This window comes from Alternaria arbusti, assembly GCF_024043155.1.
Source record: "Alternaria arbusti strain BMP 1465 chromosome Unknown scaffold_4, whole genome shotgun sequence".
NCBI lineage: Eukaryota > Fungi > Ascomycota > Dothideomycetes > Pleosporales > Pleosporaceae > Alternaria > Alternaria arbusti.
Genome location: NW_026249944.1, coordinates 1,167,779 through 1,179,291, shown reverse-complemented (window position 1 = coordinate 1,179,291; position 11,513 = coordinate 1,167,779). Strand labels below are relative to the sequence as shown.

At 51.7% G+C, this 11,513-nt stretch overlaps 2 protein-coding genes across 2 annotated transcripts; one reads left to right on the top strand and one right to left on the bottom strand.

The window, feature by feature from the left end:
• Positions 1-197: 197 nt before the first annotated feature.
• J4E86_004040 (uncharacterized protein) lies at positions 198-2,108 on the bottom strand (the record flags this gene model as incomplete). Its single annotated transcript, XM_051444588.1, has 1 exon — positions 198-2,108. The coding sequence occupies one exon, from the start codon at positions 2,106-2,108 to the stop codon at positions 198-200; it is 1,911 nt and encodes a 636-aa protein (XP_051304213.1).
• Positions 2,109-3,646: 1,538 nt separating this feature from the next.
• Positions 3,647-5,137, top strand: J4E86_004039 (uncharacterized protein; the record flags this gene model as incomplete). Its single annotated transcript, XM_051444587.1, has 4 exons — positions 3,647-4,015; positions 4,067-4,364; positions 4,417-4,531; positions 4,585-5,137. The coding sequence occupies 4 exons, from the start codon at positions 3,647-3,649 to the stop codon at positions 5,135-5,137; spliced, it is 1,335 nt and encodes a 444-aa protein (XP_051304212.1).
• Positions 5,138-11,513: the final 6,376 nt, after the last annotated feature.

Genomic DNA, 11,513 nt, shown 5'->3' with positions numbered 1-11,513 from the left:
ATGAGTAGTGCGCTGATGAGGAAAATAACATTCATTCAACAAAAGCAAGCGGATTTCGTATAAACACAGCCCTATTTACTCTATGTATATAGGCCATATGATGCCACAACAGGAGATAAGCCTAGAATGATGCACTGTGGCGAAGAAAAGACATATTACATTCCATTGTAATGCCGCCGACGTGAATCGCTCTCAACTCACCAATCAAAGTCCTCGTCATCTTCTCCCATATCACCTTCGTCATCCTCGACAACGTTGTCTACACCCGTGTTTCCCGTCCGACCAACCATACGCATCTCCGCCGGAGTAAGAATCCGCTTGTTCGAAGCCGGAGTGTGTTCCACTTCACTCTGGTCCGCTTCGTTATCTTCATCTTCCTCGCCATCTAGGGCGTTCTTGAAGTCATATGAGCCACCGAAGCGCTGGCCGCGAGGAAACGATCGTGTGCTGACCTTGGCCTTCTTGGTCCGCTTCTTGGGTCCGGCATAAGCGTCAGAATCAGAATCAGAGTCGAGCGCTTCAGGCAGCACCTCTTTGCTAAGGTGTGATGACGACCGGGTCCTCGGTGAGCGACGTGCTGGCGTCCTTGGCGACGTCTTCTTGCTGCGCTTGGACCTTTGCTTAGGTGAGGTGTCTTCGTCGTCTTTGTTGGAAGCACGCTTACGTTTGGATGAGTTACGGGTACGCGGCGTGAGTTCATCTTCGTCCGAAGTGTCATCTCCTATGACATTCTTACGGCTCGAACCCTTCTTGGTGGCAGTGAGTGGCTCGTTGTCGTCAATGTCCAAAGCGTCAAAATCGAAGTTATCTAGATCTGCTTCAGACTCCTCTTCAGACTCTTCATTCAGTAGCTCTTCTTCATCGGAGTCAACCACGAAGTCCTTCGGCTGTTTCATGAGGCGCCCATTCCTATCACGCTGTCGTGCACCAGCTCGCTTCGCATTGTTCCGCTTCTTTTCGGAAGTGTGTCTCCGAATCACAGCATCGTCGTGATGGTGTGGGTGCACAGTAGAAGCACCCCCGAGTCGAGCAACCAGGTTCTGGAAATCTTGAGGATATAGCCAGCTCGAATCGTTATTCTTTACGCAATACTGCACACATCGTGTAAGATCCAGCGCATCATGCCCTGACGGCATGATCTTGACACCGTTTGCCATATCGCGAAAAGAAATGCTAGGAGGGGGTTGGGTCGCCGCTACAGTCCTTTCACGAGAGTTGAAGTTGTAAGGCTTGGCAAAGCCGGCTACGCTGACACTGGTGGGATTAAATCCAACAGGTCTCGGTAAAGTCGTATGTTTGGCAACTGTCCATTTCTCGTAAGTCGGTTCGGTCTTCGCGCGATGCTCCATTGGTCCTTTCATCATCCGATATATCGTATTGTTTGTAATCGGACCGTACGGCATGTCTCGGTAATGGTTGATCATGTCTGCGAAGGTCCCCGATAGGGCGCCATTGTGGAGAAAACGGTCCATGATGTGGAAGGATTTGATGGCATGCGGAATGAAAGCAAGTGTTTCTGCCAAAGTTAGGTTGCCATGAGGAAGATCTAGCCAAGCCGAAGGCGCATCCTTCAGTTTGTCATAGTTTGGTGTACCTGGGCCAGTAGATTTCCTTCCTTCGGGAATCGGTTTCCTTTTGACAATCTTACTGGAAGCAATGTCTTGGTGAGTGACAGGAATTGGGATTTCGTTTCCATTTCCAATGAACGCAGGTTGGTCATCTGGATAGTTTTGGTTGTCTTCTTCGTCACTTTCAGGCTGATCAAAGAGATGAGCTGTAGCGGACCCATCGTGGATTGCGACCGCAGCGTGTAGTGGATACCACTGGAGGTCTGCAGGGATATTTTCTTCTTCCCTGTATTCTACAGCAATCATGGGGTCGATAACGCGATCATTGAAGGCGGTTCTCGCCTTCCCAAGGCGGTGTTTGTTGTAGCCATCGATGATCTTGCACTCCTCACGCATTGATTGATGTAGCACCTTCATCTGATCAATATATCGGGAGTTACACTCCATCAGGCTCTCTCGATGCTGCGTTTGAAGCAGTTCGCATACGTCTGGGAGGTTCGCGAAGAGATGGCCGGCATTTAATTGTGCTTCGTCGAGCATGTTCTGGACTTCGTCCCGCGTGAATGTGATTGGAGACATAGTTTCAATGCAGCGTGAGTATAGCCTAAGCGAGTTGTTTCGGCTGGTCAGGGGTGAGACAATTGAGTTGTGCTCACCAAGGTCGGGATCCGTGAGACAATATCAAATTGAAAGAAGGGGAGTTTACCGTAGTAAGGTGAAAGTTCAGCAATTGCTGGCCAGTATTGTGTTCACTCGCCGTTCTATGTACTAAAGGCACTGTGTATATAACAGGAGGACCGCACGTCTAGAGGAGTGTGTTGAGGCCGAGGCGACAAGGAAACAAAGCGTCGAATCGCACATTGTTCGACTCTTTGTTTCAATACTCGTAAGAAGACTCGAGTCTATGCAATTTCGGCTCTCGGGTTGCATTCGTCGCATCACCAGAATCAGTTTGTCTTAGGATACATATCCCGGCCTGTCGATTGCTTCTCATCATCGTGTAGCATGAAGCAAAATCTCCAGCGCCAACGATGTAGACGGTTTGACGTGAGGTTCTGGCTCTTGAGCTGTGTTTCCAATGTAACAACCTTAATGACAGACACGACTGCACTTCAATCGTCTGCTGGCGGAATCGATACTTGAATGTCTGCGGACGACTTTAGATTGCTGGATGGCAAATGTTTCTGCAAGCTCTGGATGTAGCATACGGTGGCCGTATCGGTCGGCAAACAGTTGGCCTTAAGAAAACAATAGTTGCAGTTCCCCATGGCATTCGTATCCTGGTCGATGCTGCAGTCGCTGATGTGATGCGATGCGATGCGATGAATAGGGTCACGGATGGGGTCGGCAGCGGCAGCACTTGAGGCCAATCCGTCGGGGAAGCCGCTTATCCGGTTCCGCTCTAGCGCCGCTTCTGTCCGGAGATTATTCCAAGGTTCTTCACTCTATCCGCGGCTTCCCCTCATTTCCTTGCGGCATCCGGGTCGGTGCATTACAGTACGACCAGTTCGCAGGGTCGTTCGGAACAATGATTGCCTGAAGATGCTCAGATCCCACTATATTGTCCCTGGCCCTGACATCGTCGCACTTGGGCAATTTGCGGAGGACAGCCTTAGAGCCCGCCTGAGCAGCAACTCCGCCCAGCCTGCTGCGCCGCAACCTATGCATATAGACGCAACGCGACAGAACCTGCTCAGCTTACCTCCACCGAAATAACGTATTTACTCACGAACAGAGTAAGCCCGCGGATGACGTTGCTACCCCTCGCCCAGGAATGCCATGGCAGGTCTAGTGCAGAACTGGCAGGTCAAGGCCACCACATCTTGGGGAAACGTCCCGATCACACCTCATCCATGATTAACCGGGCTCTTGGGCAACATCAATCATGTCACCGTGCGCACGTTGAGCTGCCAATGTCCATGGTCAGGGCTTGGAAGAACACGCTTTGTGCTTATCATGGTGCCAGCAAACTCAAATGCGCCCAGGTGAGGAAGATGGTCAGCTATATAAGGCCCATCTTCTACAATCTTGAATATCTCACGCTCGTCAATTGATCGCTTCCGTGGCGGAACAACATCATGAAGTTCGTACTCAGCCTTGCCTGGCTATCCCTCGTTGCAGGTGCGACCATCCGCAGCCCACAGCCTCGTACATATGATGGGTACCAAGTCCATCGCGTCCGAGCTACTGGATCCCAATATGCTGCAGCAAAGCGAGCTCTTGCTGCTGTCCCTCACGAGACTTTAAACGAGATTCGTGGAAACCTGGACGTTCTTATTGCACCCGGGCAGTTGGACGCCTTCAAGGCTTTGGGGCTCAAGTCCCGAACCTTGCATGAGAACCTGGCTGATTCTATCGCTCGGGAGTCGCACGTCAAGAAGGCCTGGAAGAGGCAAACCAACGGTTCAGAAGATGCGTGGTTTGATAGCTACCACCCGTATGAAGACGTAGGTGATGTGTCACTGCTATTCCATGCAAAGTTGGCTGATCATTATTAGCACATTACCTGGTGGCGCGATCTTCAGGAGTCGTTCCCAGACAATTCCAATTGGACGAGCACCGGAACGTCTTTCGAGGGGCGCGACATGTTCGGCGTTCATCTCTATGGAAAAGACGGTCCAGGAAAGCCTGCGGTAATCTACCACGGAACTGTTCACGCCCGTGAATGGATCACTGCTATGACCATCGAGTACATCGCCAAGGCCCTCACCTACGAATACAAGGCAGGCAACAACTACACGCAAGCCATTCTGGATAACTACGACATCTACATGTTTCCCTTTGTCAACCCCGATGGTATGTCACATCACCAAGGATGGATCCACTGGTTGTTGCTAATACATGCTAGGCTTCGTCTTTTCTCAAACAGACGACCGCCTGTGGCGCAAGAACCGTATGCCGCCACCAGAGAACGCTGTCAATCAGACATGCTATGGTCGCGACGTGAACCGCAACTGGGAGACGTAAGCGAAGTTTCTGCCCTATGCGTATGGCATGCACTGACATATGATCTTAGGAACTGGGATGCTGACCCACGCGGAGCTTCAACAGACCCATGCTCGCAGACATACAGGGGAGAAGCGCCCCGCGACACGCCTGAGAACCTGGGAATGGACAACCTGATCCGCAAGATCCGCGATGAGCAAGGCATCAAGCTATACATTGACTGGCACAGCTACTCCCAGCTGATCCTGTACCCATTCGGTCACAAGGAGACTCTCTACGCGCCAGAGCTCGGGATGTGGACCAAGGCCGCTGCCCTGATGAGCGAAAACATCGCCTACTACTCGACCAACGCGACTACCTACACCTACGGCCCTAGTGGAGCAACCTTGTACCCGACAACCGGTGCGTCTATCGACCATGTGTACACCATCGGTCGCGCCAAATTCTCCATGACCATCGAATTGCCCGATACCGGTGACTTTGGCTTCGTCTTGCCTCCGGAGAGGATCAGGCCTGCAGCTGAGGAACAGTGGGTGGGCCAACAAGTATTGCTCAGCCTGCTGGATGAGGAGTTCTTCGATGGCGACGGCCCAGCGATTGGCGCATTAGGCACTACGTGGTAGACACGTGCAGATGTTAATTCAGCTTTGTTCGATTGCAGCTGCTACAAACTGCTGTCTATCAACATTGACTCGTAATAGCAAGTCAAGATGACCTTGTCGTCTGTCAAGTTTACGTCCATCCTTGTTTCGAAATCTTCTCCTGCCATCTTGATATACTGTCGCACACTTTAGCTGTCCACCATCTAAAGCGACTGGGAAAGCTTCTCTTCTCTCATGTCTTGCCGCCGTTACCTCCACTTCCACGCGGCTAGCGCTCACAACGACGCGTCCGTGCGCCAGAAGTGAAGGTGAAGCCAGCACCTCTCGTCATCCTCATCTTCCGCATTTGGCATATTGATATCATCGCTCTTATCACCACTCCTCTTCCTCGCTGCAACGCTAACAGAGGTCTCTGTACTTCGACTCGCCCAGCATGCTGCTTCCTCCCACCGATCCGCACCTTTCGACCGCAAGCACGCAATCAACGTTCGAAACCATGGGACATACGTGGCGTACGCCTTCTCCAAGCAGAGAGGCTTACATTAGCTCTAGTGAGTTTAGCGGATACATGAAGTGGGCGAGAATTGAATACTAACACATAAGCAGGCAACGTCAACTCGCCGCAGGTCGTACCTGAAGCTCATGATGATCTCTCCGATGAGTATTCAAGCTATCAGCGACGCGTTGAAAGCCGCGCTTCTGGTACTGCGGCGGTGGAGGCTGCAAAGCATAATCGACGACGCGACGCAGCATTGTCACGTCTCTACAACGTGTTTGACGGCAAGAGTGACTCTGGCGACCAGAAGCCATACATTCAGACTGTTAGCGCCAACAGCGAGGACGGAAGTGTAGGGAAGCCTGAGCAGCTATCCACGCCCAAGAAGAACCGCGTTCCGCTCCTTTGGCATGGACTACCATCCCCAGAAACGCCGACGTTTCACAACTATACACGAGCTATCCCTTCAGCTAGCTCTGCGCAAGAGGAGCTATCATGGCAGACTTCCCTCGAGGAGGCCAAGAGCGACGTTAAAGCTGCCCTAGTGACGGCAAATCACACTACCAATACATTTTCGGTACCGGCGCAGTCTCCTGTTGACGAAGACAATGCGAACGATGACGGGTTAAAGCCTATAATGTCCCAGACTCCCAAGGATGATACCAGGGCTGATGCGAGACTGGCTCGCGAACTTGAAGAGTCTCTGAACCCAACGGCCACACGTCGCAGTACCAGACTGCGCACACAGCCCAAGCCATCGTGTAAGTCTTGCACTCCCTAATGATATCAATGCTTCCGCTAATTTCCATTCCTTAATCAAGATAACCTTCATGTACCAGCCACAGCGCCAAAGACTGCTCGCAAGGTTCTCTCCCCAGTGGTAGCATCGGAAACCGTACCCCAGCCAGAGTTTAGCCTCGAGCCTATCAAAGCCGACCCGGTTCCCTTCGAAGGCCTGCCAACCGTCCATTCGCTGTCGTGGCAGTTGCAGTACCCACCAGGTGGCAGCACGCACCCTTGCTACCCGTATCCCTCTCTGGACCCTCGTCTGCTCTTCCACCAAGCCTTTGTCCCAATCATCGGGGGCTTACCCGACTTCACTTTGGTTCAGAAACTCGTGCTTCCAATGGGGTGGAAGCATGTCTCATGGTCTGGTCTCCTGCCCATCGCCTTCGATCCGTATCGTCAAGCGTTTAAGCTCACACCGGTCGGGCCATTGCCGCTTACGTGCGAAGAACTCCATCAACAAGGCTTGCACAAGTATGTACCAGGTGGCGAACTACACCCTGAGTACGGACTGGTGCCCGATATGCTAAAACTCAGCGACGGAAGTAACACTGATGTCTTCGATTTCGACGGTGTTGATTGGGTTTTACCGTGGAAGGGACAGATCGACTTCCACGCCCCGTCCAATGCTACAAACGAGCAGTTCGGCAGCTATGAACTTTCCAGCCCCGTCGACTCTGACACCCTCGCGCCCGTTGTCACTTACCCATGGAGCGAAGCCCGTGATTGTCCGGACAAGGTTTTCGACATGTGCGATGCTTGGCGATGGCTATCATGCAAAGAAACCAAACCTGAGGTGGACTTCATTCCCACACCTGGTATGAACTGGCGAGGGACTGGCGCAATGCGCTCACAACGTAGACTCAAGTCACCCATTCCTGAGCTGATGATGCTTGCCATGCAATCGGACCCGACTACACCGGAGAGCAAGCACGTCGTAGTGCTGCAGAACCAAGATTGTGGAGCCAAGGGTAAGAACCAGTTTTGCGCGTTCAAGAGTGTCGCGACATCCGTCATGGTCGACATGACCCTCCTTGGCGACACCGAGTTCACGATCATGGAGCTCCTGTCGTACTTTCCTCAACACTACTACTGGGGTCATGCAGCTGAGCGATTGACAAGGGCGGGCGTGACTGGGACTCTGATACGGGATTTCCTTATCATGACGCGAGGGCTTCAGGGCGATGAGATCATGATGGCAAACAGTATTGCACAGGCAGCTAAGGTTGCCAAGAAGAGGGATTGCGTTAAGGTCGAAGAGATGGATATTGATGAAGTCGGGAAGGATACACCATCACCTACGGCCGCTCCATGTATCCGTTCCACGGTTGTCGACTTGACTTCGAGCTATACTGCTGAAGGATGGATCTACGATGTATGGGAGAAAATCGACTACCCGCTTCTTGCCCTCGCCCATGGCTTGCAGTCGTTGCCTACAGGTGTGGATGCCGGTCCGCTGACTGCACTCATACTTTGGTGCCGAGAGAAAGGTCGGTACAAAGCCATGCTTAGCGAAGTCCCTGCGCTGCTGAAGGAGGCAAACATTGAGCCGCTGATTGAGTCTGGCGAGAATGGCTGTCCAGATAAAGAAGTCGCAGGCAAACATGCTGGGGCATTGAAGAAGGACAGACTAAGGGTGGTTAGAGATGCAGGTGTTAGCAAGAGGGCACTGGATGGTAGTGTTGACGGGACTCAAGGAAAGAGAAGGAGGGCTGAATGATGTCACCAGGAACCTCGCATCATAGCAAGATGTGCTGCGAAAGAATCGGGGATGTTAGGGCTTTGGGAAGTCTTCTGGGAAGTATATGCATGAGTAGATTCCGTGCATCATCGGCGAGGCGCGATATGTACGGCAATCGGCTCAGTCGCTTCCCTACCAATATCCAATCGACAATTCTGAACACCTCTCTGCATCGCTGTCTAATGCATAGGAATACCTGGCAGCGGTCCAAGTCCACACTACACCTCGTCAGCAAACCTCCTTCCTCTCTAGCCTCATACTTACAGCAGGCGCCGGCGATGGGCATCCACCATTGGAGCTCATGTAGCAGCCCATCTCAGCAGCATGCTTCATCAAGCACTTCTCATTCGTGCTGAGCAAGTTCATCGGCACAATCGGCATAGCGCATTTGCATGGCTCTTTGAACGTCGGTGTCGGTTCTTTGTGCCTGTGGCTATGCGTGCGGTTGTGCTTGCGCGTTCCGCTGGGTGCAGGGACGATGCTGGCCTGTGGTGCAGCCCACGGGTATGGTGTTGCAAGAGCAGCGGTAGCGAAGAGTATGGTCGTGATGAGCGTTGGGATGTACATTCTGGGCGGTGGGAAACTTTGGTATGCGTTGCAGCAACTTGGGTGTGAAGTGCTGTGAGATGCGAATAGCCAAGCATCTAGGATTCTTTGCAGACGATCTGAATCTTGTAGGAACCGTGAACGCCACGCGGCAGAGGGCTTCTTCTACCGAGGATTTGCGATCCAGTACGCGGCGCAATATAGGTTGATGAAGTTCCATCTAATCATGCAGCGCCCTCGTCCAGTGATGCGCCGCCGGTTAAACACCCATATTTGGAAACGGAAGTGTGAAAGCGGCGATGAACAATGAAGATTTCTCGTTGCTCTTTCATTCTGAGTGTCTACGCATTTGCGAATATCTGAACGTCGAGGATCTACCGGATGTCTTGTTTCGCTCGACACTTGCCGGCGTTCTCGGAGAAGAATGAACGAGTCAGTATATCCGGATTATGGTGCTGTAACCCGGTACTTCCATCCCAGTCGGGAGTATCTGGATTTACTGAGTGTGTATCGACGGTCGCCCATTGTTCTTCGTGTGGCTGGGACTTGCGTGGTGTTGGGAAGTTGACGCGTCGCGTGAGCGCAGGCCGCATTTTAGCGTGTTTGGATACCTCCATGCTCCAGCCATCTTATCGAGGCTGCGACCAACACCTTCCACTGTCATAATCGCGAGTGACGCAAGCATGTCGACAATTCCAATCCGTCGGAACAACCTCTGGATTCGATAAGGCAAAGTTCAAAGGCACTTGATTCACACTTCCATCGTTAATATTATACCACCTTGGATGATTTCTTACAGTCGCAATCCAATGGCCATGTCCGACTTCACCTGAGTGCGGCAACACAGCTACGAGCTTATACTCTAACTTTGTACTAGAGTTGACCTGACAATGCGTCAAATCAAGTCTCTCGTCGATGCCAGGAAGTTCAGCCTTGTTGGTGATCTTGCGCATAATTGGTGGCGGAACTTCGCTGCCTGGTTCGCGAGGCGGAGTGTCGTCGTACGCGGGGTTGAACTTGACGAGCATGTACTCTGGTGCCGCGTCAATGCGAAAGCGGCGCGTTAAAAGCTGGTTGGCACCGCAATTGGAACAATTTCTTCGTATACCAGCGCCGCCACTGGGGTGTTCGACCAGCTGGGCGTTGATGGCGTCTGCGACTGTACCAGGGCTTGCGCGGTCAATTGGACAATTGATGAAGCCTATGCTGGGTTGCTTAAAACTAGAGGCTGGGTCGTTAGTCCTCCGTGATATAGGCGTATCGCAAACACTGCAAAAGCGTTCTTCTTCGAACTCAAACTGGAAGAGTGCTTGGTAACCGGGCCTCCAGTCTGGAGCCGAGTTTGGGTCGCAAGCTTGTTGGCATTGATCCAGGAAGTAGGTCATCCATTCTTCGGCGTCGCACTGTGGATCAACTCCTTGTCCATCAGGTGCAAATCGATCGTCTGTTGTAGAATAATTGTATATCAAACGAAGTCTCGCATCGCTTGGGTTAAGAGGCTGCGGTTCTTCTCCGTTCATTTGATGATCTCCCCAGTATTGGCTAATGAGTCCCCTCATATTGCAGGCCATACAGTTTTGTTTCGTTCTACTTACGACCCCTGTGACAGCGTTTCTTGGATTCAGATGACAAGGGTTCTTGACACGAGGATTGGCATCAGTATTTGCGAGAACTTCATTGTGTTGTCGAAACCAACTCAAAGCTCTCGGGAGGTGGAGGAGGCACTGTAACGCCGCCAGTCTGTAGCATTCATTCCCACTTCGATTCAGCCCTCTGCTTCGATCGTGTCGCCTTGTGCGTCGGATGGGAAAGTAGTTCGGTATGCCTGCCAGTATCTGATTCTTTGCAAGCTGCGCCGGCGTATATGAAGGTGGGGGTCGGGGTGGCAGTGACGGACCAATTGCTGCTATTCGCCGTGAACGGAGCTGATAATCTCTGTGTACCATGTTCGTCTCCAACACTGTTATCGCTGGGTCTACTTGACTTGGAAGATAGTTTCAAAAATGAGATGTGGAATGAATACAGAGGCATTGGCAATAAGATGCGTGCCCTTGTATACACTGCAAGAAGAGTTCAAACGGCATTGCGTACGACAAAGAACGTCTCGAAGACAATGAGCATTGTGCTCTGCTCGTGATGTAAAGAACTGTTGCAAAGACGCTAAACCTTGAACGCAAACAAAAAAAGAATCAAGAGGCACGGATTTGTTGGATTTTGTCGTTTAGACAACATTGACACAGAAAAGTGAACAAGTAGGCTATGTCTACGAGCGTTATAGAATGTACTAAGCTTACATTCCCTGTTATAGTCTGGCACATGGACATGGACATGAACTGGATTATCAGACGGCGGCCCGCGCACACTTCCGGGTCAACCACGGAAAAAGGCATCGAGGTTAGACCAACGCAATCGTGACCGGCATCATACCCCTCACATGATTGGAAGAAGTAATCAGAAGCAAGTAGGAAATAGAGAAGTAGGAAATAGAGAAGTAGGAGAATAATGAGAATCACGGCGTCCAGGTGGAACGCTATCTACCAATAACCGCGCGCATCTTGTACAAGTCCGATTTACGAAGTTTAATGTGGGTAGCGGGGTGAGAATTAGAAGGGGAAGGATCAAAACGTTCAAGCTAAGAGCTCTGTGACTCTTTGCTACAAGTGTAGAGCATGAAAGACGCAGCGCTCGAAACGCACATTCGCACACCCAAATAGCGTCTTGGCACCCCCTCCACCCCCCATTGGCCGTTTCCCCATCCATCACCACTGCACGCACATCAGCGCTCCCTGCAGTCACATCTCCACTCACCCATCGATGCAATAACCACC